This window comes from Anomalospiza imberbis, chromosome 15 (assembly GCF_031753505.1).
Source record: "Anomalospiza imberbis isolate Cuckoo-Finch-1a 21T00152 chromosome 15, ASM3175350v1, whole genome shotgun sequence".
NCBI lineage: Eukaryota > Metazoa > Chordata > Aves > Passeriformes > Viduidae > Anomalospiza > Anomalospiza imberbis.
This window is the reverse complement of record NC_089695.1, coordinates 14,708,150-14,730,281: the sequence shown is the minus strand read 5'-3', so window position 1 is coordinate 14,730,281 and position 22,132 is coordinate 14,708,150. Positions and strand designations below refer to the sequence as shown.

The following is a 22,132-nucleotide window of genomic DNA, read 5'->3' as shown; positions in this document are numbered from 1 at the left end:
TGTGGGTGTAAATCTGACTGATCACAGGTCTCATCCCTGCTTTCACACAGAAAGGCATCTGGGACACAGCCAGACATCCATAAATACAGGGGAGATCCCATGCCTTGTCTGTGTTTTAACACCACGGATGTTGACTGTAGCTATTCCCTGTTCCCCTCTGTCAGGTATTTAATGCTGTGCCTCTGCCCTTACAATGCTTTTGGTCTGTTGAGCTCCCTCTAAATGTGCTGTTTTTCATAGTTCCCACCAACAAAGTACACGGTGCCATGAGCCTGATTTATTTTATAAATGTCTTACAAATGCCTATGCATGTCTTTGCCTTGCTCTGGTTCTAACTTGTCACTAGCATGCTGATCTGAATTCTACTCCAGTTTTGGGGTTTTGTCCTTCAGCTTGGGTACCCTCACTGGATGGTGGGCTTCAAGGGCAGGAGAAAATATTCTTGTTAGCTAGATCCCAACTGGTGCAAGAGATAACTTTGCAGCTACAGCCTACAATGCCTTTCCCACATCTCTCTGACACGGAAGAGGACATCAGCAAAAGTATTTTTCCTACATATTCAAGGCTCATTGCTTTAAGAAAAGCTCTGAAGCACTTAATCCGAACTTGTGATATAAGCAGATATGATTGGTTTCTACATGCTTGCTGCAGACGCCATTATTTCTGAGGTTAATTAAGCTCTTTCAATGTCATGTTAAAGGTAGCAGACATATGCAGTATTTATTGATGACATCTCCATCAGTACATATAGTGTGGTCCTCTTCACCAGCACATCAGATTTTTTTTTCCCCTTCCTCTTTCAGTTTGTGGTAAATCTCAATGAATTTTACAGTGTTTGGGTTGCTTGCCTATGCACACACACACAGATCTGCAGCATTTTATACTTAGAGGCAGTTCCTGATCCCCTTCATGTACCTCTGGCATGTCTTCTGTTGTTGAAGCACTGCACACACAGCTCAAAGTGCCTCCGCCTTTGCACAGAACAGCCTCTTGCTTCCTTCCAGCTCTCAAAATAGCCACTACACTCTGGATCCTGTGCTCACTGCCAGAGCTCCCTGCTGCAAAGGAAACGAGGTCTTTATTCTCTTAAATATCATGAAACAATGGGAACCCCTGGATGGAATGTCCAGCTTGTGGGCAGGAGCTGAAGGCAGCACTTGACTTTCTTCCTCAACATTTTTGCACTTGATCTTGTCTTGCGTAAATACAAATGTACATTTGCATGTTTTTTTTTTCTGGACACCTAATTCTAGACTCACCACTACTAGTTTATTTAAAAGATTTCTTTTAATCATTGTTTTTTTTTTTTTCTTTATTCAAGGGGACCATCTCCCAGCAGCATCTCTGTCAGATTGTCCTTTGTCAGTGACTGACTGGGTTCCCAGATCATTATAGTTTTTGATTTATTAAGTTAGCTTTTAATAACTTAAAGTTATTAGTTTATTGGTTTTTTTTCCCTACCCACACATAATGTCCTTCACTGCTGCTACTTTACTTGAAGCAAACATTTAATGTGTTCTATGAAGCATAAGTTCTCTTAGGAGGGGATGCAATCAATCCCTCTCCATATTGCATTTCCCAAATATTTCTCTGTAATCACTGAGGTGGTTCAGGTGGGGTAAGTTCCACCCAGGACTGTGTGAACAGCAGATTTACAGGCACGTTTTAAACTTCTCCATCGCTGTTGCAGTTCTCTGGAGGATTTAGTGATGCAGAAGCTGAGGCTGGGGTGTCACCCCAGCAGTAAGTCCCAGAGTCTTCCAATGTAGATCTTGCTGGCAGTGATCCCAAGGCTCTGGAGCAGCTGCAGCCAAGAACCCCTGAGCTTGCCCAGAGTCAGCATCTCATGGGCACACAGCACAGTGAAAAGTTCTTGCATTTCTCTGGAAACTCCTTGGATTGTGTATTTTTAATGTTTTTGAGACATGAATTTACCCAATAATCACTTTCTTGATGTTTTATTTTCTTCTGACTCGTTACTGGTGTATACTGTGGGTTATTGTAAATAAGAGATCTAACAGCATCTTGGTTGTTTCTCTCTCTTCAGGCCATCAGTCCTGCACATAAATCTAGTCAAAAATAATTTCCATGTCAGTCTAAGCAGACCTCCTGCCCCTTTTTAATTTTTTAATTTTTTAATATTTTTTTAACATAAAGCATCTTCCACTTAAAAAAGACATCTTGAGGACAAAATGAAGCAGGTTCTGGGCCAGGTCTCGGGGGGGTTTCACCATTGTAAGATCATGTCTACACCTGGTGTAAATGCTTGAGGATGCATCTGTTCAGATGGGGTTTGAGCAACAGTTCATCTTCTGCTTGTGCAGAATTTTTTCTCAGTGCTTTAGAGGCTCCCACCTGTCCTTTAAATTGCCTCAGCCTCTGGGTTTTGCAGGTTTGGGTGATGGCGCCAGTGTGCCAATGTTACTTAAAGATATTCTTGGGGTCAGGTTATTTGAGGAATCATTAATTATTGTATGTGCAGGCAGATTGCCCACAATTTCACATGCAGGGGATTTACATGTGCTGGTCCGGGGAAAGCTGGGAAATGTGTTTCCCACACGTGAAACATTTGCCAGGTGAATCTTTATAACTTTCTCAGTAAGCTGGTGAAAGAAATACGTCATCAGCACCCCCAGCTGAAGGTGAAACATTTTAGGGCCCCGTGTTTGCTGTGAGAAAAGCAGTTTCAGAGGGCTGGATTAGCCCTGCTCTCCAACATCCCCTGACTGATACCTCTGCTGCTTTTTGGTGCCCATGCTAAAGTTACAGGAGTTTACCTTGAGGAAGCAGGGAAGCAAATGCTGATATCGTATTGCACTAACAGCACTGCTGTTATCTGTCAGCACTTACACTGAACAGAGGCTCTTTCTGCTAAACTATGACTCTGGCAGGGCTGCTAATTCACTGGCATTGTGTGAACTATGACAGACCACAGGGCTGGTTTGTCGTTTTTTTCCAGTGACTGAAGTCTAATGTCTTCAGTAAAAATTAAAAATAGCTAACTCACTCTTATGCCCTAGCATTTGAGGAGGGAAACGGGAGCGAAATGGGGAGAGACTGAAGGGAAAAGCGGTTAAACTGAAGCAAATTAATTGACTTTTATTGTTACTGTTTTACTATTCACAATGGTTGTCATCAACCAAATACCCTATGTATCCCCTGTACACAGATGGCATAAACTCCTTCCAACTTTTTTTTTTTTTGTTTGTGATAGAAAGGTAGCTGCAGTTCAAATGTAATAAAAATTTTAGACACTGAAGCTGGGCACTAGTGAGGAATATAGGAAAATTCAGATTTTTCTCTACTTGAAAGGAAAAAAAAAAATTTAAATGTCAGACCTGGGGGAAAAATTAAATTACAAACAACTGAGCATTCAAATCTGCCTCTGGACTGTTTTTAATTCTGTTTTGTGATATTTTTTTATCAGTGGTGTTATCTCTTTCTTTTCTTATTAAAAGTCTGGGAAAAGAAACCAAAACAGTCTCTCTGGGATTTTAACTCACTCACAGAAGAAAATGCCAAACACACTTTCCCAAACTACTCTAAATTTCTGTGATGCATTATAACTCAGTATTGGGGAGCTATAGGAGTCCAGAAAATGCAAGATGAAAAATTGATATGCTGTGCTTCGCTGTGCAGAACACACAGACCTGAGGAAAAGTGACTGGGAGCACTTGCTGAAGTGAGCAATGAGTAATTTAAGGCTGGTTTGGGTGGTCCTGCCTTCTGATTTGGTGATTGTGTGGTGCCTCCTCAGCTGTTTGCTGTGCTGAGCTGAATATTTACTGTATTGATAACAGCAAACCCTGGCAGTGCTGGAGCTCTGGCAGCAACAGCAAGTTCACAAAAATAACATTATTATTATTATTATTATTATTATTATTATTATTACTGTTATTATTATTATTACTGTTATTATTATTATTACTGTTATTATTACTGTTATTATTATTGTTGTTGTTGTTGTTTCTGTTATTATGATGCTGCCTGAAAAATTTCAGTCTACAGGCTCTGACTGCTTGAGGTTTATTCTCTGCATCACATTGCTTTTCTTGGACCTTTTCTGCAGCTGGGGAGGAAGATACGTATTTTCTAGTAAAGGAAATAATTTTCCATGCCTTTAGTTTTGGTGTTTGTTCATTTTGTAAACCAGTGAATTGCTCAGTGTCCCATAAATGCAAAATGCATGTCTGATTTGTCTTCCATTTTAAATCAGTAAGAGCACTGAATCCAGAGAGAACAGATTTGGGATTTTTTTTCCCTAATTAGGATGTTTGGTAACTCAAGAGGTTATGTTTAGAAGAGAGTTAGATGGCTGTATCTGGTGTTTAATTTCTCTTCTGCAGAATAAATTTCCTGTTGTAAAAATGCCACAAAAGGTAGCTACTGCTGTTTATTGACTAAAGAGGCAAGTAAAATCCAGCTGTGAACATGTGGGTAATAGGAGGTTTTCTCCATGCCTATATTTGATTTCCATGCTCAGCCTCATGTTGGTAAACATCAGTGTAAGTCTCAATTATTCTTTTGTGAATAAGGTACCTGACATGATCAGGGAGGTGTATGTGAAAAGACCTGCAGGAAAAAAAAAAGCCAAAAAACCAAAAAACAATCTTCAAGTGAAGTTTTAAAATGTTGGAAAATTAAAGAAATTATTCTTCAAGCATATAAAAAAGCTTTATTTTAGCCTAAGTTTTTCAGTGTTTGTACTTTTGCCATTTTAAAATAGGACTTTTGATGGGAAGAGTCAACTTGAAAAGGGAAAAAATTAACTTTGTCCTTCTGAAGTTTCTAAAGGGACATTTCATTGATCATGGAATCCTAGAATCATAGAATGGTTTGGGTTGGAGGAGATCAAAAAGCTCATCTCATTCCAAACTCCTGCCATGGGCAGGGACATCTTCCACCATCCCAGGTTGCTCCAAGCTCTGTCCAACCTGACCTTGGAGACTTCCAGGGATGGGGCAGCCACAGCTTCTCTGGGCACCCTGTGCCAGAGCCTCACCACCCTCACAGGGAAGAAGTTTCTGCTCATAACTAATCTAAATGTACTCTCTCTACCTTTTGGTTATTTACTTTTCCAAATAAAATAGTATTTTCTCTATATTTTATTTTAGCGACAGATTACTGAATAGATCAAGTTACCAAGAGTTGCAGGAGAAGTTATAGATTGACAAAGAGAGACGTGTGTGAAAAGTGCAGAGAAAACCCTGCAGAAGCAAACAAAGCAGTGGCAGTGAGTGCACTGTCAGCCTTGGTGACCTCTGGGCTCACCCCTGTACTGGCTTTGGTTCCTCTGGCTATGCCAAGTTTTCACCAGAGCCAAAATACCCATCAGAGGTTGTTTGAGACACTGTTTTTGTAGCATCACCAGGCTGACAGCAGAGCTGGACGTGCTCAAGGATGTGAGTGGTACCTTTGTCTCCACCGGTACTGCTTGTGTATTTAAATTTATGCACATATTTAGTACTCTGCTGAATTGGTGTGCCGTACAGAATGGGCATGCAATCCTTTTATCTGATGGAAAGTTGCTAATTATTGCCCTGGCCCTGTGTATTTTGGTTTTACTAATTTTACAAACCCACATATATTTGCTGCTGTGTTTCATCCAGCAGTCTGAAGTTGCTCTTTTTCTATCAAATGTGTTTACACCACAGAAAAGGTGTGTTTTTTCAGTTTTGTTTGCCCTAGCCAGGTCTGAGCTGTATAACCAGCACTCACTCTGGATAGCCACTGGTCTGGCTGACCTTGGCACCATGACAGCTGTCGTATTTTCACATGGAGGAACTGTTCTTGAACAACTTCTCCAATGTATCAGGAACAAACAAGCTTTTCTTCAGCATCAGGAATGCAGCAGGTCTTCTTTCCAACTATTTTTTTTCCTCCTTCCACAGACATATTTATTGTGGCAATGGCAAGAAAATCCTACTGCTAAGCCTTCATGTTTGAGTTCCTTTAAATTTCCTTCAGGGGAGTGACAGAAGAGCCAACGTAGATCATGTCAGAGCTTGCTTTCTTTAATTTAACTCTTCAGTTATTTTTAATAAACATTAGTATTAATTTGTAGTGGCAAGAAAAGCAGGAAGGCAAAATCCTCTTACATCTTCATTACTTGGATTCCCATTTCTGCCCTGGGTTTAATTTAAATCCCTGTGGTAGTGGCAAAGAGCGGGATGCTGCTGGGGAAGGTGTTGCACAAACCTAAAGGGTTTGGTGTGTGATGGAAAATGAGGCCAGCAGGGAGTGGCAGGGAGTATTTTAAACCAGTGGAATGACCTCTAGCTGGTCATGTGCTCACCAGATCCATCAGTGGAACACGGGGAATCAGAGGATGGATGGGGCAGGAGTGAGGACAGAGCTGGTTTCAGGAGCTGGAAGTGACAGTAGGAACCAGGCCTGGGATAGAGTTCCTGCCTAGCAGAGGGTGAGAGCACAGTCCTACTGGCACCAACATCTCTTTGGAAGTGCAGCAGTTTTGTTAGAAAAAAGCCACAAGTTCATCTCAAAAAAAAGGCATTTCTATTGAATTGTGAGAAAGGAAGGAACATTCCCAACAGCAAATAGCACATTTTTTAGGGCTTTTGCCTGGCCAATAGAAGTTCACATTAGTTTGGGGCCTGGTTCAGCCCAGGGGTTTGTATTTAACCAGAGGATGCATTTCTACACTGGACCTTGCAGTTACTCAGGGATTTGTAGTGCATGCATGGCACAGATTAACTGCTCAGCAACGTCACTCCCTCAGCAGTTTTTGCAGCCTGCCCCGAGCAGCATTGTAGGACTTTGAGTGAATATAATTGAATAGATTGAATATAATCTAAAATTAACTTGTTTCCCCCAAAGTTCCATTCCTTACACTCCGGCCATGTCTCTGTGGGGTAAGGGTGATGCATGGAATTCTCTGGTTTAATACCAATGCAAGTTTTGGTTCCTAGACCTGAGCTGACTTGCATGGAGCTGGATTGTGTTTCTCTGCTCCACATGCACAAATGCTCTTCACACCAGGGATGGTAGTAGTCAGGAAGGGAGTCAGAAAATATGTTTTGGTTGATTCATGAAAAAAACCCCAAACCTTCAATGGTAGCAATAAGGATAATTGATGGCTGACTCCTGTGTGGCAGAAGAGCGGGTGTTCAGCAGTCACATAAGTTTGGAGAGAGAGTTGAAGATTTTATTGACACTCCTGTGTTTTGCACATTTTTTTTTTTTTTTTTTCGTCTTGGAAATGAATTTCAGACCCGAGTAGTGAGTATTAATGCTATATATCCTCTGTGGTTAGCATTAATGGTACACAGTCCTGCCAAATGCAGGGAAAGTTAGAACTGAAAAAAAAAAAAAAACAAACCACTGTGAGAAGCTCGATGTGAGCAAATGGGCATGGAGGTTTATGCTTACAAAGAGCTCAGCTCTGTTGGCACTTCTCCTGGACCAGTGCTGTCAATCCAAATCTGAAATATTTGCAGAGTGAAGTGTTGCTAATGAGCAACGCTGGCAGGACTGGGATTGAGGTGATGAAGGCACCTGAACAATCGGTTTAAAGCAGGAATCCGGAGCCTGGGCTGAGGCCCATGAATCAAACGGCTCTGCTCTACTCTTGTCTTAATCTGTTCTCATCCTCCTTGCTGCCAAGGGAGGGGGGTTCCATCAGCCAGGGTGGGGTGCCAGCCCAGGAGCTGCTCAGCTCTTGCCTGGATGAGTGTGGGATGCTTCGTGTGTCCGGGGGGACTCCAGCCCTGGTGTGTTCCCAAACAAAGTGCAGCCCCATCATTTGTTTTGTCTTTCAGTAGAATTAAAATACGACGCTTGGCAGAATGTGTTCTGTAAACTGGTGACTTTTTTTTTTGTTTAACATGCAGTGTGTGAACTTGGCAGTGTAAGCTTTGCGTTCCTCTGAAAATGCTGTTATTTTTGCAAGTTAATTTTTTTCTGGAGATGGTTTAATTCAAAAGAAGTTTTGTTTGCTTGCTTTCTTGCCTGAGGTTTTTTGGTAGGTTTAAACAGATGAGCTTCATTTCTTCTGCAGTTTATTTTGGTGAAACTTTTGTAGCCTTTGGGGGTTATAGCACAGTGCAAATGGAGTTAGACTGCGAAACTTTGGGTTAGAGTTTTGCAGACCTCAAAAAGCAAACTCTTGTATTTCAGAGTGACTTTCCAAGCCTTTGAGTTGACATTGAATTCAGAATTTGTAAGGGGAGGGAAGGCCCAGTGTTTCTCCATAGAGCTTCACAAAGAGTTTTCCATCTTTTTTGGGGAACCCTTAATCAACCCACCAACCCTCATTGCCAGTTATTTGTGTGCTATGTGAATACAAACCAGGAATTTTTAGCTATATTTAACTTTTCCATGCCCCAGGGGCATGGAGTGTTGCTCTGGGGCTGTGGCAGACCGGGTGGGCAGCTGCTGGACTCAGCCCTCGGCAAAGCCGCCAAAATCCCGCGGTAAGCGCATGGCAGCGCCAGCTTCTCCCCAAAGAGTGAGTGGCTCTGAGAGGTTTTCCACATAAGGGCCTGTTCGAGGCTGTAGGCACCAGCTGACAGAGATGTCTTTGCCTCTGAACAGATGGCCAGGCTTTTTATTTCAGCGAGCAATCTCGTGTGGAGGGGTGGTCTCTGAATCCTGCCAGGGTTTCGCGAGACAGGGCCAGCTTAGGGCAAGAGGGATCTGATGTCTGTGCCCTTCATAGCTCATGAGCTAAATGACGAGCTGGTGACAGGACAGCCATCATCTGATGTGTAAGATCCCCAACTCTCCCCACTTTTTGTTTTTCTTTGGCGGAATTAATGCCCTATTTGCTTGTCTCTCAAAATCCATCCTGGCACAAGTACAAACCATTGCCTGGTGGTAAGCAGTTGTCTGGATCCGAGATGCCAAGATTTGTGCTGACAGCTCCTTCTACACAATCTGAGTCAGGCTGCCACAGCTGGCCATTAGCAGCTTAAAAAGACACGTCTACAGCAAATAGCACCACCTTTCCATTATTGAATATCAGAACCTGCTTGATTGAGAAATGCAATGACTGGCACTGCTCTTTCCTTTAAACAAACACTGCCTCCAAACCCCTGCTCCAGTTCAGTGGATGTTTATTTTATGTGGATTGCTTGCTCTTATTTAGAAGCTCAGGTCCAGAAGAGACTTCCTGGGCCAGGAGATCTAGTCCTTGATAATCCCAAGCATCACATTTGATAATCCTCCTCATTACATTGCATTTCTTTAATGAAAACAGTCCCTTGTAGTTTCGATTCATCGTTGCAGCCGTTTGCCTTGTATGATTTCTTTGGCATGGAGGAACAAGCAGCAAAACTTGCCTTGTTGAGGGGCAGCATCACAACTAGAGAAGGGCAAAGAATGCTGCTCATCAAAAAGGGATTTTCTGAAGCTGTTTACCCTGCAGTGTTGCCTTTCTTGGTGACAGTCTGTGCAAATTCTGCTGACCTAGCATTCAGTTTGGGTGTTAAAAGAGGGCTGCTTGCAAAAGTTAACATTCAGATTTAAAGTAAAACAGGATCAAACTGTTCCCCACTCCACTCCTGTATGTGGGAACAGGGCATAGGAACTTCTGCTTAGTCACTGATGGTTATTGCATGTGTAATGCTGCCCTGTCTGGTTACACTGGGCTTTAACTTGCTGTAAGATTAAACTTTGCACGACTGAGCTTTAGTAGACCTTAGTCTGTAGTTTATTTTGGACAAAAGGCTGATAAACTTTGGCTTTCAGGGAGGAAGCCTGGAATCTGAGACCCACTATTATTCATTGACTTGTCTTTATGAGTTTACAGTCCACTGATGCATAACACTGAAGGAAATATTTTCAGTGAAATGTTTGCTTTTTTCTTTGGCTTTGTAAAAGGCAATGTCTTCTCTTAGAAATATATGTCAGGGTCATATAGCTACTTCAGTGAACTGTGTATGGTCAGGAAATAGACTGCATCCAAAACATTTCATTTTTCCATGAAGTCATTCTTTTGACCAAGGCTTCCCCCTTCTCTCAGGGATTTGGGCTCCACTAACCACTATTTGAGCATTAATTTTATGCACAAACTTGGTTTAATCCTGGGAGGGAGATTTCAACGGTATGGAACTTCTTCAGTATTTCTCTGTTAAATCAAAGCCTGCAGGTGACAGCAAACTTGTGAAACAAACCCCCATTTATACCCAAGGGAATTTTCATGTCTAGCATTTTTCTGTCCCTTTTTTGCTGTGCTGAAAAACGTGTCTGTTCCTCATTGCTCTGGATGGCACAGCCAGCCTGGCGTGACAGAGGGACTGACTCTGCAAACTTTAATGGCTCTGACACAACAGAGCTATGAAATTAGTGTTTAAATTTTCAGGATGTGCTCGCATGTTTTGCTAGATGGGGCCTATGCAAGCTCCACTCCCTCTTTGGATGGGCAGGGTGGCGATTTGTCCGAGCTGGGAATACTAATGTTGATAAGTCTTTGTTGGACCAAATGTGCAGGTGTCATATTTATATTACTGTCATATTTATAAATACTACACCCTATTTATAAGACATTAATGTTTGTTTCTCTTTCTCCACAGGTTCTTCTTGAAATTTTTCCTCAAATGTAACCAAAATTGCCTAAAAAATGCAGGAAACCCTCGAGACATGCGTCGATTCCAGGTCAGTCGGACACGCTTCCTCCTTTAAAAATCAGCAGCTGTTAGGACAGAAGTACTTTGACCCAAACTAACCTAGTAATTCACTGGAAGATGCTAAAAACATAAGGTCACAAAATAATGCCTGAGGACTTCTTGTCACAGCAGAATTGTCAGGAAGTAGTTGGGTTTTCTTGCTCTGGAAGAGAGCACTCTTGAAGATAATGTCATCTCCACCGGAAGGGAAGGCATAAAAAGGAAAAATGAAAATGACCTCTCTGTTGTTTTCAGCTATGGGGCTCCCCTGCTCTGAGATATTTCTCTCTCCATGGGGAACTATTTGTTTTCATGCAGACACCGAGTGAGCACCTTGTTTATTGGCTGGGGCAGAGGAAGGTGAAAGAGCAATTAATAAAATCAGGCTTGTGACTACACGTTACCCCTTAGCAGTAGTAAAGACTCATAAACGTGTATCAATGAAGGTCCATCCCTGTAGGGATGAAGGTCCATCCCTGTAGTGAGCACTTGGAAAAAGCTACCACTGAGTGTCTCCTTCTTGGGATGCTTCAGGCTGGTATTTCCCCACTGTTGCATCTTGTGGCACTGGGGCTTGGGAGCTGAAATAACACAGCTTCAGATGGCCAAGGACATCTTGTTATGCTCCACCTGTGTCACAACTCATTTTGGGATGAAGAACATCACTGTCCGTTGGGAAGGTGGTCTGTACATGCACTTCCCCAGTGCTAGCAGCACACTGGAGTGGTGGCAATGCTGAGGAATAATTGCTCCAACATTTTATTGAAGACATGCTATTTGACTGTGGCAATAATGCTTTACCTGGGTATGTGCTGAATAAAAATATGGGATAGAAAGTCAAAGAACCTTCTCTTTTGGTGGGAGGAGTGAATACAGCCCACGGAGGAAACATGTTAGAATCTGTCCATGGGGCTTTGCCTCAAGGTTCTGAGGAAGAAACAAGAGATTTGTCCCATGGACCACATGGGCCTCTGGAGAAAGGCAACTCCAAAATATATCTGCTTTCTGTAGTTGCTCAGGACCTTGTTTGCTTCTTTTCCAGCAGCGTTGCAGTTCAATACAAGTGTTGAATGCTATGTAAGTGACAATATTATTTATATGTAGAATGTCTTTTGTTGAACTGCTTAATTGCAGCAATGCTGGAAGGCAGAAGGGTGCTATTTGCCTCTGAGCAGGGAAGTGCAGAAGTGAGGAGATGTGGCCACAGGGATTAAATTAATCAGTGTAAAAGCCAGCATTAGCATGGCAGAGCCCTCAGCTTCTCACCCCACACTCCTCCCTCTGTCACGATTCTCCTGTGATTCCAGAGGGCATTATCATGGAAAGAGAATGTGGGAAAAGGACTCTCACCAGCATGGGGATTTAGTCTGAGCAGTCACCCCTGGGGCCTGTCAGAGCTTGCTTCACAACATGTACACTCTGCTGGGGCTGTGCTCGCCCAGGCTCGAGGCTGATTTTCATATGGAAATGCCTGTGCGTGTCCCTCAGAACAGCAATCAGGAGCTGTGTCGGCTGGGAGGTAGGACATAGGAAAGGTTGTTGATCTCTTGACTTGTAAAGACATTCTGTCATACAAACCCAGCTTCACAGCAGTTGAGCTTTCTGTGTGTAAACAGAGACTGCTTAATTACACAGGTCATGTCAATTAGCGTGACCTCAGCATTTTCAAGAAATTAATCACTTTCAGCCGAGTGAACCACTCCTACTCTCATACAGGGTGGCACTGAAGCTCGCAGCGTTCTCTTCAGTGCCCAGGCTTATTGTTTTACAATAGCTGCTTTTGTTTCTTCCCTTTTCTTTTCTTTTCTTTTTTTTTTTTTTAATTTTGAACTTGTTGGTCTTTTAGCAATAGACTTCTTAAAATAAAACAGCTGGGCTCTACAGAGTCCAAGCTTCATTTATCATTTCTTAGGGTGAAAAGGACCGAGTGTACATGTAATATCTCAATGCTATGGTGCTCCTGGGTCTTTGAGGCAGTGTTGTGTAGGAACCAAATGAAATCTGTGCCCCTGTGTTTGCTATCAGCGACCTTTGAATTGTTGCCAGTGACTTACAAGGTCTCCAGTGGTGATGTCAAAGTTCTGGTTAAAAACCATAAGGATAAGGTATTTCCAGATACTTTTAAATGGTACCATACTAATTTTATACACACAGAAATGGAGACATTCCCTTCCTTCATTCCCCTACTTGTGCAGGACTTTGAGGCTGCCAAGAGATATTTCCAACTTTTGGTCTGTCATTCATCAGTCCCCAAAAGTTGCTGGAAGTTCTTAGAACACAGATTATGTTTTTGATGGGAGAATCAATGAAGGGTCAAGGATGTGAGTCCTGCACTATCTAAGGACCAGTCCTGTAGAAAATTTCCTTTCTTAGTAGATTTTAGAGTTGGTTTGGGTTTTTTTCCCCTGCAGCATGGAATTGTCTGATTATCATCTGATACAAGACATGTTAAGAAAGTAGAGGGATGAGGCAAGGTGTGTGTTGATTCAGGCTCACAATCAAAAATGAATTAGGAGGTTTTATCCTGAACTTTGCTTGCAAATGTAGGAGTGTGATAAGTCTAACATAAAAGCTGTTAGGGCCTGGAAGGAAATAAATTTCTCTGCATGTCTGAGATGTCCAGGCATGTGACAAGTGGAGTGGTGTGGAGTGCCAGCAGAGTGTGTGTGCTGGAGCAGTGCTGGTCCTGGCTCTGTTTGTTGTGTCTCTATTAGCACAAGGAGACAGTCAGGGAGGAGAAGTCAAGTGCTGCACAGTACTTCAGCTGTGCCTCACACTCCTGCTAGTCCTTGAGAAAATTATTTAATCTGCATGTTTCATCAGCCCAATTGCACAAAGCATTTGGTGCTGTTGTGTATTATCACCTTTGCCCAACGTTGTCTTTTTATTCCAGAAACCCTCTGGAGCAGATGCTCAGTCTGGTTGTGAATTCTTCATCACAATAAGTCATCATTCTTGGTGGGATGGGCTGTAGTGCCCCGGTTAGTGGTAATAATAATACTTCTCCTAAGTAGATGGTGTCATGAGCGAACTCTGCCTAGATTTGATTTTTCAGAACTAAAAACTCATTCATACAACCTAAACAGTTTTGTATGTTATTGTAATTAATGAAACCCAGGTGCCCTAGCTGTCTTGTTGTTCTTGTTTTAGCAGAACTGCTTGTAAACTGACACATGTCAAGTTTTAATTTAGAGGAAACTTTTCAGGCTGTGTCACTGAATAAAACCCCAAACATTCACTTATTATGAAAACCTTGAAAGTCACTTAGAGATTGCCATGCTGTTTGATTCTGTTACCACAGCCTCTCTTGCAGCAGAGGCTGCTCATTTGCCTCCATGGGATGCTGCCACTCATGTTTGAATTGAAGCCACTTGTGTCTTATTGCAAATTTGCATAAGAGACAGAGATGATGCTTCATGAATCCCAGATAATGGAATTTGGACATGCAAGGCTCCATCCCCAGAGAACGAAAAGGCAAAAAAAAAAAAAAAAAAAAAAAAAAGGAAAAAAAGAAAAAGAGACTGAAAAATAGCAGTGAGAGCTGTGGCCCAATTCAACAAGGTAATTAAGTGCCTGACCTGTCCTTGAGCATGTGAGCAAAATTGCTGGATGTATTGTACTTATGTGCTCTTAGTTAGGCACCTTTTGAAGTGTCTTGTTAAATGGAGAGTGTTTTTTAGTTACTAGAATAAAGAAGTCAACACATTGTAGGAAGAGGTCACCAAGTAGTGATGAAAATAAAGATGTGCTTGAGCCATTTATAGCTTTCAGAAGAGTGGCAAGCACTGGAGTTACATATTTAACACTTAGGACACACTTCAAACCTGGAAATCATCCTAGCCAGATTTTCTCTGCCTTTGCCACTGGGTATTGGGGACGTTGCAAAAATATCAGATCCCTCACCATACACTAGAGAAAATTGAAAGCACAAGGAAAATGCTATGTCTTAATCAGTGAGCAAAGCTTAATGGGCTGTGGTTAAAAATCAGGAGTTGTGCAATGCTTAATTTTGATATATTAGGTGAGGTACTATACCAAATAAACAGGCCGAGTGCTAAACGTGGATAAATAGCTTGATCTCCAGGCTCCTGGTCTCTGAATATTTAAAGAAAAAAAATTCTAAGCTCCAAAGTATTCACAAACTGAACTATTTAATGACAGGCAGAATAATCCACAGTGCTGGGATACGTTACTGCATTCGATAGTGCCAATTTCATTGAAGAAAGTTGTAAACCCATGTGTTTCTTTCATACCTCTGTCTCCCCTGGTGTTGATACAGGATTTAAATTCAAAATCTATGAAGGGCTAAAGCTAAAGCTCAAAATCATTTTCCGTGTTTGCCTGTCTCAAATTAAAACTGTGTTTTGTTGACAAAATTTGGAAAGGTTTGAGATTTGGCAGACCTGGTTGTCCCTGTGCTTACATTAATGTGTCAGCACCTCATTTTTCATTTATTAAACTGTAGTGTGCCTTTCCCTCTTGCTACAGTCTGTGTTTTAGGATGCCTTGGTGCCCATTCCACATATACTCTGGCTGTCCCCTCCCCCTAATTTTATGATTTCTCCACAAATTAGTTTTAGCATGTGCTTTAACTTGAACATATCCCAGTCGTTTCAAAATCAAAATGAGGAGAGTGTAGTATTTTTTTAGATTAAAAAATATGAGTAGAACTTGTAAGTATGCAAGTGCTCTGTAGCAATCCAAGTAGGTAACTGTGGCACACAATATTCGAGGTGCATTTTTTCACTATTAATAATTAGAAGCATTAATATTTTGTTGGTGCAGTGCGCATTCAGTGTTTCTCGGTTAATGAGAATTTTCATTTAAAGAATTGAGCACCAAGAGCCTGTTGCTTCTTACAGGTGTGCTATGAATAATCTTTTTTTTTCCAAACAGACACATAAGAGGGTTTTTTTTTCTGCATTTCCTGAGACTGGAAACAGTTTCACTTGGGGATTCCATTTATAGTTTCAGCTGCTAACGACACCAAAGAACCACACCAATGTGGTCTCTTCATAGTAAATCAAACTGTTCAGGAGGGAGGTAGGAAGATATTGCTAAGTAATTCAAAATATGTTGCATCAACAGTTTTGAAAATCTGAGGAGGGGGAAATTAAATGTAGCTTTACTTACATAAAACCTCAACAGGATTGTTTCCTCAAGTTCTTACCTAGAAAGTTGCATGCATAGCAACAGCTACTTAGATACAGGATTTTCACAGGTTTGAGAATTACCTTACTATTACTACTCTTGACTCATTATTTTTCTGGAATTCCATTTCTAAAAATGTTAAAAGTTTTGGTTTCAACACAGAATTGATCAGTTTCAGTGTGAAGTCCATGTGTACCTGTAGGGTTTTGGAATTGGGGAAAATATTTTATCTTGTAGCCACTGTTATTAATTGTAATTTTGTTAACTTTCATATGCATCTAATCAGACTTGGAGAAGAAGATAAGGAGCTGACATAAATCATGGAGCTGTGACAGGCAATGCCAAGGATTTGGCTCAAAATCCCACTTGCAAAGAATTTACAGTGGTTGCAAGTGCACAAATAAGATTGCAAACCCTGAGCCACTTACTATAAGATCATATTTTATTGAAAATATCATAAACTTTATTCTACCCCTCAGGAATTCAATGGATAAATTACTTTTGAAATCCCTTTTGGAATTTTATATATAGGGCTTGGGTTTTTTTCCTCTCCTTAGTTTGATTTCAGAAAAATTTATCTGTAGTATTTGGTGCTTTCTTTTTCCCAAATTTCCATCTGTAGGAGCTCTTGAATCATTTATTCTGTATTTTAATATCTTTCATTTAAAACACGCACAAAAGTCTACTGCTTGGAATGCCATTCTGAGGGATGGGGTTAGGATCTTTCAGATGTAAAATATTCTCTTTTGTATTCCTCTTTTTCAAGATAAAGACTTCAGGATCTGCTCTGGGCAGTTTAGTGGCTTTGCTTACTTTTTGAGTATTTTAATTGAAGGCTAGAAATAGGTAGAAAATTTTTCACTCTGTTTTTTTAATTTTTTTTTAGCTCCAATTCAAGTGATGAAATTGAATAGTTGTAAGCAATCCTTTAAGTGTCCCCATTTGACCAAATTTGAGAGGCAGCAGCTTCCTGAGAGAGTTGAAGCAATGTTTGCCAATCCTTGTAAAGCATTTCACCTCTTCAGAGGCTAAAGCCTCTCAAAACCAAGAACAATTAAAGCAAGAGCCTTTCAGAGCGACTGGGGAATTCAGCAAAATAAATCAGAAATCCTCTGCTGTGGCTCTGGAGGCTTGCCTCATTATAAGAGCAGATCTATTAGCCCCCTTGCCATTGTCTTTCATTTCTCAAGTGAGGTGATTCTAATTAAATTAATCTGCATGTCAATCTATCGGTGATCAATCAAAAGGGCTGAGGTCCCCCTTTGCGGCACTGTGCTTGCGGCTGACAGGGGCTGATAATGGAGGAAGAAATAAACTGTCGAGCAAAGTTAATTAGTCAACATAATAGGTGGATTAAACAGGAGCTGCTGATTGCTGTTTCACATGTCGAAGCATGAGGTGGGAGCTGAAACTGCAATTAACAGACAATTATTATATTTGGTTGTAAGAGGTCGCATGAATAAACATATCTCTGTGGGTTTCAGTCTTTAATCCCTTTCCCTGTTTAATGTAAGGAGAAGTGTAGGTCATTTCTTCTTATTGTTTTAGTCAAAGTTCTCGAAGGCGACGCGTGCTCCTGCAAACCAGCAGCCAGCTGAAGGCCAAATCTTTGGCTGGGGTAAAACTGTGAGAATGCCATACTTTTGCTGGGAAAAGGCTGTGGGAGGGGTGGCTGAAGGAAAGCCAGGGCAGCTGATACTGCTTGGTCTGAATGGGGTAGGAGGAGATGTGGTGTGATGAGCTCACAGCTCTGCAAGGGACTTGTTTCTCCATGATATTTCATGGCTCACGTGCCCTCTGCCTGGACAGCGATTTCCTTTTGGAGCCTCAGAGTTGAGGAGTCCCTCTGGACACCTTGGAGCAGCTGGGTCTTCTGCTTGGGACCCATCACTTACCTGTTTGCCCCAGCTGGGTTGGCTCCTCTCTTGCCCTGGGCATCTCTGGGGAGCAGGAGTGTCTGATCCTTCCTCCAGTGCAGTCCTGCTGTGTCTCCCTCACCCTGCCTCAAATCAAATCCCAGGTGTTGACATTGAGATAAGTTGAGAAATACAAATAATTCTAACACTGGATGAATAGGGTTGTGTTCTCCAGATCAAGACCCCACTGTCAAGTGTGTGCGTATGTGTACACAAACATGCCTATACGTACTCCTTAAGATAGAGCTCAGGAGAAATTTGGGCAAGTCCAACAACCTGCAGTGACTGTGCTGAGGGGAGAGCAGCAGAGGAGGGTGGGGGTGAGGCAGGCAACAACTCCTGTTACAACTTCACAAAATACACTTTTGTTTTCTTTTATTCTGAATCGATTCTCATTTGCAATGTCAACATATCTATCTACTTCAGCATGGAAACTGAAGGATAATTTAGGGTGAAACACAGCTGCCCTTGTATATAGGGGAAAAATACTTAATAAAGATCCTCTTGTTAAAATGATGGTTAACAGTGTGCTGTCTGCCACGCAGCTACAAACTCTGCAATTTGACTTAAAACTGCATCAAAAGCTTTCGATGCCAAAGACCCACTCATCAATAGCGTCTCTTGTTAGATTTGTACAGCATAAGCACCAGTTATTATACGAAATAGCTTTGCAATTTTCTACAGCTCCCAGCTGTTATTTATTTAACTGAGTTTATTACACTCCGCGCTTTTTAAAAAACACACGGATTTCTCCAAGTTTTCCTCCATCTTGCTCTTGTGCTTGCAGGTCGTGGTGTCTACAACAGTCAATGTTGATGGCCATGTGCTGGCAGTGTCAGACAATATGTTTGTGCACAACAATTCCAAGCACGGGCGGAGAGCTCGAAGACTCGATCCCTCGGAAGGTACGCCTTCTTATCTGGAACATGGTAGGCAAATCATTTTCATTGGTTGGCATTGCTACTTTAAATGTGGATTTATTTGGTTTGTGTCTCTGGCTGCTGATTTCAAAATTGTCCTGTAAGCGTTTATTATCTCTGGGGCCAGACGTCTGAAAGGGACTGGCCTGAAGACCAAAGGGGGAATTTTTCAAGTAGGTCAGCTCTAAATGTAGTGAAATGACAAACAAGTAAGCAAATATGGGTGCCGAGGTTGTCCTGTGTGTCAGTGAAGTGGGGTGATTTTTTTTTTTAATGTTGGTTGCATTTATTCAACACCCAAAATTGGAGTCTGTTTTTTTCCCAGACTGCCCTGATTTTTTGACTGTGCATCTAAAGGATGTTGCATATTTTCTGAAGTGCTCAGCACCCAAATTTTGGATTGCATTTCTTCTATCTATAGGGTGCTGAGCTCTCTAGGAGATTCTTCTGTTCCTTTGAATTGCCCTAAATGAAAGCAGAGCCCTTTTGGAAATCCATCTGCTTACTTAAGCCATGGATGAATGTTCTTTTCTGGCTCCAGCTGTGCCAGCTGAGGATGTCTCTTTTCCCACAGCTGTTTGCCTCCCCTCCCTGCTCCAGGCTATTCTTCACCATGGACATGCCAGCTAGGATGGTTGTGTGCTTGCTCCCTGGTCTCCTCCAGGCCAATGAAGTTCATTTGAATTAAACCATTTAAATAATCACTCTTTGCCAATCTGGCTTGTTGCTGAAATGATTGAAGGAGAAAATGGTGCACAGCAGTTTGGCTTTTCTGAAAGCACAGTAAACTCCAGCAAGGGTGGGATGGGGGCACGTGGCTGGAAGCAGCCTAGGGACAGTAATCTCTTCTGTAAGGTCAGCTGGTTCTGGAAGGGAACATCTGCTGGTGACTGTAGGTGCTTAAAATGGGAGTTGTTGAGTGCAAATGTACTTTGAAAAATCTGGATTTGATTAATTTTTTGTTTTGCTCTTTGTCCTCAAAGTTGATGACTACTGCTCAAAAACAAAACAAAAACAGAGGGCATTTCACTCCCCTCTCCCTGTTCCAGCTTGGTAGAATAGCTCTTTGTCTTCAAAGCTGTTTGTAATCCCAAATTCAATAGGTGCTTGCTCCCTCTAAGAGATGAGCTCCCATTGAAGTAGCTGAGTGTAGAAGGCACCAGTCCTTTATGCTGGTTTGTTTCACAAATATTTGCCAAGGATCTGATGAATAATTAAATAGATTTTTCCAAAGAGTTTGAAGAAACTAGATAAAATTTTCTCTGGGAAAGCAAATGCCACTCAGAGAAATGTTAACTAGATACGTTAAAAGAAATTATTAATGCTGAGAAATGGGAAAATGTGTGGGTTTCTACTGCTCAGTGGATTCCTGTGGAAATACTTTTCTATTCTGTTTATGCTTTCAGGCATCAGTCCTGCAAGCACTTATGCATATATTTAAGATTATGCTCACATATGGTCCTGTTGGGATCAATGAGGCTTCTTGTGTCAGAGAAGCTGAGGGTATTGATAAGTGTTTGCAGAATCGGGTCTGTAGTTCACACTTACTAACCTAAAATTCTTAGCTCAGCAGCGTTTCTCATTATATAAACATAACTTACATCTGTATTTATTTAGCTCTAACTTTTTATGTAGGCTACGAGCCATTTTCAGCCATAATTCATGTTATAGAATTTTTTTTCATCCTGCCAACAACCTAATTTAATAAACAAACCACTGTCATAATTTTTACTGAAATGTATAAGGAATGTATGAACTCTGTCTTTATTAATTAGCAGAAGGCATTACAAAGGGAAACTTCTTTCTGTTCAACTTTGTAATCTTTCCATTTAGTCTAGTCTTAAAAAAACACTCCTATTTTTTTTTTCTTATATTCCTACTAAAGTAGTTGCCATATTTTTTTCTTTTTTCCCATTGCAGTCTTCTGAGTGCATGCTTTTGGTTGAAACAGTACTTAATTTCTCTTACATAAATGCCCTTATTCTCATGCACGGTGGTATCTCATTTTACCACAGCTGTCATTCCCACTCTTACAACCTGAGGGATTCTGTTGGCAAAAAACAACAACAAAAAAAGATAATTCTTTGCTTACGTAGCTGCACACACCTGAGTTACTGCACTGATATTAAAAGTCAACATCTGCAAAATATCTCCATGTGTACATTTTGTGGGAAAGGTGATTTTTCTAATCTGCGTTCTCAGGAACCTCTCAAGCAACCTCATAAAGCAACTGCTAGTAAATTCTTCCTTTTGAATAGCAACCTTCACACTACAAAATTGCTCTTTTCCCAAAGGCTTGGTGGAGCCTTTCTTTTTAACCTAAATCCTTCAGTCCAGCTCTCCAGGAATTCTCTGAACATGTGAGTCCAAGAAACAGGAAAAAAAAATTAAAAATCCAGTAACTGTTATGATGTAATTAGGTATCTAAAACACTTAACTAAATAAATAAATAGAAAGAAAAAGTCTTAATGGTATTGAATTTTGGACAAGACCCATTGGAACAGATGACAGTTTCCTCCACTGAAATAATTTTTTGCTTTCACTTTGAGTCAAAAAATGTACTATTTTTCTCCAGTTTATGGAATTGTTATTCTGGATAATATCAGAGGCAGTTTGTTTGCCTCTCCTCTCCCCAGGTTTTCTGCCTCCCTCGGGGAAGGACAGATTGACCTGAGATGTATCCATGAGCAGGGAGATGGGAAGGGAACGTAGTCATGCCTTGTCTCTGGTTCATTGCTCTGGTGAGCAACTGCTCGTCACAGGTTTGTAAAATCTGGGATCTGACTATAATATACCCTTGACCAAATGTATTCCTGTGGACATTTCCAGACCTTTAACTTCTTAACACAAATATCTGATGGCAATGGAGATGAATGCCTGACTGTGAGGGCTGGGGAAAGGGGTGACGATGTAGAAAGGTGTGCTGGTTGTTGAGTTTATTCCGACAATATCCAGCTTTTCCTTACAATCTTGTGTTTGCTGCTCTGAAACACCGAGTTACAGTTTATGTGACACCCAAAAGACACTATGGAGGCCCAAAAGCTAGCTGGAAAGAAAGCTGCACCTCCCGAGCCACTCAGGAGCCTGGTGTCTCCACATTTGGCTTTCACCATCTCATTAGCAGGTAGTCTGGATTATTTTGGGACACCCAACACATCTTTATTTATATCTTGCTTGTCAGACTTTTCACTCAGTAAAGTGAAGGTTCTTTTTTGTTACTCCTTTCTCTGAATATAACCAGGACCCCAGATCCTGGTTTTGTGTCCACACGCTGCCCCCTTGAAGCCAGTGGGTTAAGCAGCTCATCTTTCAAATAAATATATCTATCTTTTAAAAGTAATAGCTAGCAGAGGCCAATTATTATTTCAGCCTTCTCTGTGTCGTATAAATAGGGTAAGCCACAGTAATCTGTGGTTTTCAATAATTATCACTTTTTCATTCACAAATAGTTGGATCCTCACTGGTTTTATATTTATGGTAAACCAGAAAGCCGGTGTGGTTGACCTTCCCAAATTATATA

General features: G+C 41.3%; 1 protein-coding gene across 9 annotated transcripts in view; it reads left to right on the top strand.

Annotated features, from left to right (window-relative positions):
- EBF1 (EBF transcription factor 1) overlaps positions 1–22,132 on the top strand; it is a 267,442-nt gene that overhangs the window by 159,745 nt on the left and 85,565 nt on the right. For 5 of the 9 annotated variants that reach the window (XM_068206041.1, XM_068206040.1, XM_068206046.1 and 2 more), the window contains exons 7-8: positions 10,533–10,614; positions 18,480–18,621. In XM_068206041.1, coding sequence (XP_068062142.1) covers positions 10,533–10,614; positions 18,480–18,621 — 224 coding nt within the window. The remainder of the gene's footprint in view (positions 1–10,532; positions 10,615–18,479; positions 18,622–22,132) is intronic. The other 4 variants (XM_068206044.1, XM_068206047.1, XM_068206042.1 and 1 more) reach the window with 1 other exon arrangement.